Source organism: Rhagoletis pomonella, unplaced genomic scaffold (assembly GCF_013731165.1).
Source record: "Rhagoletis pomonella isolate Grant_MI unplaced genomic scaffold, Rhpom_1.0 Rhpom_scaffold_08071, whole genome shotgun sequence".
Taxonomy (NCBI): domain Eukaryota; kingdom Metazoa; phylum Arthropoda; class Insecta; order Diptera; family Tephritidae; genus Rhagoletis; species Rhagoletis pomonella.
Window position 1 is genome coordinate 798 of NW_023466599.1, and position 6,569 is coordinate 7,366.

Consider the following 6,569-nt stretch of genomic DNA (forward strand, 5'->3'; position numbering starts at 1 on the left):
TTTTTTTTTTTTTTTTTTGTTTTTTTTTTTTTTTATTATTATTTGACAGAGATTTTAAGTGCTTAAAATATACAAAAAAAATGGATAGTGCAATTCAACCCATTCGCTTGGTTGTTCTTAATTTGTTAGTGTCGATATTTACACAGGCACATATTGAATAAATATTTTATTAGATCGGGAATGCCCCGTTATGCAATCAATGCTTAGATACTAAATGGAATAGCCTTTTCTTATGTACATTCAAGTATAGTAGTTATACAAAATGAAGTATTATCAAATTATAGAAATGTCTCCTTGGCTGAAATATGCAACAAAAGGCCCAGCGTCCAAAAAGACCGTAAAAATAGAGAGACAGAAGCCCGCAATTAGCTGGTGAATCTTTACTACTTTCTTTCAGCAATTCCAAAAGTAAAGTATACACTATTCTACCTTTGTAACCTTTCTTATCTATATATATATGTATATATTGAAAACGACATATTATCTTGCTCTCTTGATGGGTTTTAGTTAGGTCCTCTGGATACCCAACGTAGCCAATTGCTGCCTCCAGGTTACGTATGGATTCGTCCAAAACGTGACTGCGACTCGATTAATCCACGAACTTGCCCGCATGTACACCAAAAAAATCGGTCTCAATCGCGTAAATCAATTAATTGACTTTATTTATTTGCAAAGTATATAATATTTCAGAATTATTCTTAAGAGAATTACATGTATATATTTAACGACCGCGAATGCTGTTGATTATTAGATTTAATTTAATTTTTATTTTTTTTTTTGCTACTTCAATTTATCACGTCCGACTCGTAGACAAGCTGCATCCAAAAGAAAGAAAAGAATCCCCTCAGCGGAAGTAGAGGTTGACACTTGCGAGAATGTAGACAGATTATCCGTGGTCTTATACTGTCAACGCCACTCATTTGCCATTACCTAGGGTTGCATTTGAGTGTAGTTAGCCGCGTTTTATTCACGAATCTACCGACATCGCGCTCACAAAGCAGGTGTTTTCGCAGGATCCTTCAGAAAGCGACTTGTCGAAAACATCTGAAAAAGGCGATGGTTCAATAAGGTTGCATGTCCTTTGCGTGGAAGGTGCCTATCGATTTACCGTTTTGGTCTTCCAGAACATAGTATGACGATCCCAGCGTTTCTCGAACCCTTGCCCTGAGAAAGGTTTTATCTAACTTCGCGTTGTAGGATTTGCTCATATTACTTTGTGCGAAATTTCTACGTAATACTTCCTGACCCTCTTTGTATTTAATTTCCCGTGACCTTAAATTATAATGGCGTTCATTGCGTTCACGGGCTTTAGTTAGGTTAGATCTTACGTTATCTCTTACCGCTAATAGGTTGTCAAAACGAGTGCTGGACTCCACCATGCCCTCAGACGTCATGCCTAAGTTACGTAAAAGGGAGTAGTTATCCCCATGATTAACCATATGCTGCCCAAAAACGACGAAGTATGGACTATATCCGGTGGATTGATGAATTGAGTTACGAAGAGCTGCGTTGATACTGCTGAGATGACAGTCCCATTCGCGTTGATCATTTTTTATATATGACCTCAAGGCAGCATTAATTGACCTATTGACTCTTTCAGAAGAGTTGCTTTGGGGTGAATGTAAGGCTGTAAAAATGTGCTTTACTCCGCATTTGGTAAGAAAGGCTTCAAAATCTTTGGCCTTGAACTGACTTCCGTTGTCACTCACAATGTACTCCGGTACCCCAAAAACGTCAAAAATTTCTACTTTCAAAAAGTTTATTATTGGAGATGATTGAAGTTTTTTCAGCGGACAAAGAAAAGTGAACTTTGACATGTGATCAAGAACTATTAATATACCTATGTGACCTTTTTTCGACCTTGGGAAAGGCCCTATTATGTCAACATATAACCTCTGAAAAATTCTTTCAACTGATACACATTTCCCCATGGGTGGACGCAAGACTTTGGTAGGATGTTTTGTTGTTTTGCATACTTCGCAATTACCAACGTATTCGGTAACATCTTTAAACAATCCAGGCCAGTACAAGTGTCTACGTATTCGTTCAACAGTTTTCGATATCCCTCCATGAGCACTAGTTGGAATATCATGCGCATTTCTGATAACTTCAAGCCTAAGTGATTTGGGTACTAGAAGTTTCCACGAAGCATTTTCTTTTTTCAGGATCGCCTGTGTAAAATTCGGTTCTGTGGTAAACGAATTTTCCGGATACCTTAAAATCGGGAAACTTGTCCGCTTGCGCGTCCAATTTTCCTCTAAGTTCCACATATTCCGTATCATGGAATGCATTGGAGTTTATATCTATGACTGGAAAATACTCAACAGAAATTGCTGATACTTGTGAGTCTTCCGAATGTATGCGAGAAAGCACGTCGGGAACCACATTAGCACTGCCTTTTCGGTGCTCAATATTGAAATCGAATGACTGGAATTTTAGAGCCCACCGAGCTAAACGTCCGCTGAGGTCACTTTGATTCATTAGCCAGCGCAGACTTGCATGATCGGTTATCACCGTGAATGGTTGACCCTCAACATACGCTCTAAATTTCTTTATGGCTAAAACTGCCGCCAGACATTCTCTTTCTGTGACCGAGTAATTTTGTTGTGCTCTATTTAGCTTTTGCGACATGTACGCTATCGGGATCTCTTCGCCATGGTCATCTTTTTGTGCTAGCACAGCGCCTATTCCGTGTGAGCTTGCATCGCATTGTATTAAAAATGGTTTCTTAAAGTCTGGATTCGCTAAAAAGGGTGCCGATGTCAACAGAGCTTTTATCGAGTCAAACGATGTTTGAGCGCTTTCAGACCATGCAAAGGATTTTGACTTTTTTAGGAGTTCAGTAAGCGGATGCGAAATCTCAGCAAAGTTGGGAACGAAGCGACGGTACCACCCGGCCATACCAAGAAACCTGCGAAGCTGTTTTACTGACTTAGGGACCGGATAGTCAGCAATCGCTGACACCTTTTCTGGATCTGTTTTTAAAGTTCCTAATCCCACTATATATCCGAGATATCGAACTTCAGTCATACAAAATTTACTTTTCGCAATGTTTATTGTTAATCCTGCTTTAGTAATGTGGTCAGCAACTTCCCTCAAAAGAGCTAAATGTGATTCGAAACTTTCGGAAACTAACAATAAGTCGTCCAGATAGACGAATACTTTCTCTTTTAGATTATAAGGTATTACGCGGTCCATCAATCTGCACATGGTTTGGGGAGCGTTACAAAGCCCAAAAGGCATTACGGTATATTGATAAGGTGGTCTGTTTGGTACCGTAAATGCCGTTTTTTTCACGAGAATCCTTTTCGAGAGGTATTTGCCAGAAAGCATCCTTCAAGTCCAAGCTCGAAATGAATTCCGCTCGAGGCAGTCTAGACAGTATTCCCTCAATGTGCGGGAGTGGATACGCGTCTTTGACGGTTACCGCATTGACCTTCCGGCTATCCAAACATAAACGCACTTTACCTGGCTTACGCACAAGTACAACCGGAGATGACCATGGACTACTGGACTCTTCAATAACCCCTAAATCCACCATTCTATCGATCTCTTCCCCCATGAGTTTCTCCACTGCCGGAGATACGGGGAAGTGCCTTTGTTTGATAGGCTTTGCGTTACCCACGTCAATAATATGTTCAGCTAAGGAAGTTTTCCCCAGCCCTTTTCGTTCGAAACTCGGGAAGCATGAGATCGCCTGTTGAAGCTTATATTTTTTTTCTTCGTCCAACTTGTGTAGTGTGGTATCTATCTCTTGTACCTGAACTTCGCTTATTATGGTATTAGCGATATTAAAAGTCTTCCAAAAGTCTACTCCAAGATAGATTTCTTGTACCAAGTTAGGGACTATGTAAAATTCAATCATTTTGTTTTCGTTTTTGTAAGTCACCTGTAAGGACACAACTCCTGATATTTCTTGTCTTGAACCGTCGGCTGTATGTACACTAGTAGTAAGTTTCTTAACACCTGGTTTGGTGTCTAAAACTTCTCTTGCCAATGCGCCTCCTATACAACTTACAGACGCTCCTGAGTCAAGAAGTCCTAGTTTAGTTTTTCCCATGAGTTGGACGGAAGCATATGGTCGTATGTCGTTAGGTTTGTGAAAAATGGATGACACCGATTTCAATTTCATTTGTTTTTCTTTAATGATACTCCAATAATGCTTAGCACGTTTAACTGAACGAGCTGGCATAAAAATTTTCTCTCGGGATTTTTGATAAGCTATTAGACGTTCATGAAAAGGTACTACAGGGAAAAGATTTGGTTGTTTTGGAACTGAATTTGGGTTCTTTAAAACGGTAAATTTCTCAACTATTCCTTTGGATCCGATTTCTTGCTGGGATGTCGAAGCTTGTTGCTGACATCCCGGATCGCGTTTTCCGGATTATTGCACTTCGGGCAATTCGGTAGGAAAAAAGCCACTAGCCCACATCCGTAGCAAAATACTCTGCGCGGTTTGACACAATTCTTGTAATTATGACCAATACCATCACAATTCCAGCACTTTCTCTCAGCCGAAGCTCCATTCGTTGTAACGCCTGCGATAATTTCTTCCTTAAAAGCTCCTTCTTCCTCAATGTCTACTTCGGATACGTTCCTACGAAATTGATTATTTAATTTTTGGAACTGTGGTTTACTTTGCATTTCTGCGACCAAATTCTCTCTTCGGCGACATGCCTTTCGAAGATCGGATATGGAATTTAGCTCGAGATGTAAAAGCTCCAACCGAATTTCAGGCTGCAAATTCCTTAGAACAATCTCCACCATTTCACGATCGGATAAAGGATGTTTTAAACTATCAGCAGTAGATAAAATGTGATCGAGGTAGTTTTCGAAAGATTCACCAGATTTTTGTTTTAAGTTCCGAATAGATTCTTTAATCTCAAAGTCTGTACGGAAATCTTTGAAATTTTTGCGCAAATCCTCGCAGATATCCACCCAATCTAACTCACGTACTGAGTGGTGGTATCGCCAAAACCATCTCTTAGCTTTCCCTTCAAAAAGAATGTGGACATTTTGGCACAACGAATGGTAATCTCCTCTTAACGTGGTATTGGTAAGAGCATTCACCCGGTAAATAAATTCATCCACAGGTACACTAGTCAGAGACCCATCGAAACTAAGCTTCCAACCAGAAATAATCTTACTAGAAACAGATTGAGATATCATACCAGAATCCTCGCGAAATCGCCCTGAACTATGCAACACATTAGGATCTTGGTTTGAGGCGTCCGCGTTATTCACATTATTTACATTTGATCGATTCATTCTGTCCGCCACCTGTACGAGGTTACGCGTCTCAGTCACTCTTAAATTCTGAAAATAAGCGTCAAGGGATTCTGAGACTAGTCTACCAATTTCTCCGTGTATTTGTCTCGAGAACTGATCTTCAAAGTTATGTAAATTCTCCTGTATAATACTTTGAATTTGACTACGATTAGCCCCATTTGTATTGTTATTCTGTCGACCACGACCTCTGCTGCGATTCAAGTTTGCGTTAAATGAGTTATTTTGGTTTCTAGACCGAGTTAAAACCCCCGGTGGATTTTCCTTTGGCCTAGCACCTTGATTTGCAAATCCCTCTACTTGTTCTTGTTCAGCAAAACTCTTTATTGACTGAGTATCCAAGCCGCGATGACATATTGGACACGACTCGTTTTCATTTAGCCAGCCGGAAATACATAATCGGTGGAAGTTATGCTGGCAAGGAGTCACTAAAAGATTGTTTTCTGAAACTTCTTCCTTGCATAACCCACACGCTGAAGTCATATTCTGAAGCTGATGCAAGTTCTCGTTACTGTGTAGAACCGACATAGTTCCAATAGCAAAAAAAAATCAAAAAAAAACGTGATACTATGTATAACAAATACAATGCAGGTTCTGCCTATTTATGATTCTATCCAAGTTAGTGAGGTATAAAAATAATCATACTATTAACCAGTGTGAATAATTGAGGTTATAATTTATAAAATTAAATTTATTTTTGTAAGTACTGTGGGATCATGATTTATTGCCTTAGATCTGTGACAAGGAGTAATAGGGTTGATCTAGATTTTCGGATGTAAAGAAGTACAAAACTAAGAGTAGCTTTGCATTTAACTGATTCGGGTCCTTGGGAATCACCTTCCAGAATATGAAAGCATTCGATTTTCCTCTAAGACTGAACCAAATTCCCCCAAAATGTTGCGTATTTAAAGGAATCTTACGGGTTATTAATGTAGATAGTCATCCGCAAGTAATAATTCCAAATAAAATCCTTTAGATATGAAAAAAAAATTAAAATATTGTTGACATTCAAAGCTGGTTGCTTAAATAAACCCTCTTTTTGGGCTAATTCCAAAACTCTAATATCCACAACAAATAAAAAAAAATTAAGTAGAAGCAATATGAGTCGGTTGGCCAGTAAAAATATTTACTCATTAAAACCAATTCCATACACATAAATACGTCTGGTAAAATTCTGAATGATTGATGGGATACCCCTTAAGCTTTCTTTTCAGGGCCCCACGTTGGGCGCCATTTTTGTAATGAAGTCATTCCAATTAACCTGCTGGTAGATGAGCTGTGCA

At 39.1% G+C, this 6,569-nt stretch overlaps 1 protein-coding gene across 1 annotated transcript; it reads right to left on the minus strand.

The window, feature by feature from the left end:
- Positions 1–4,311: 4,311 nt before the first annotated feature.
- LOC118755957 lies at positions 4,312–5,814 on the minus strand. Its single transcript, XM_036490748.1, has one exon. It carries the CDS (start codon positions 5,812–5,814, stop codon positions 4,312–4,314), a length of 1,503 nt encoding a protein of 500 aa, XP_036346641.1.
- Positions 5,815–6,569: the final 755 nt, after the last annotated feature.

Excerpts from the sequence above, each read along its gene's own strand:
- LOC118755957 (XM_036490748.1), bottom strand. The coding sequence starts at position 5,814 with ATGTCGGTTCTACACAGTAACGAGAACTTGCATCAGCTTCAGAATATG.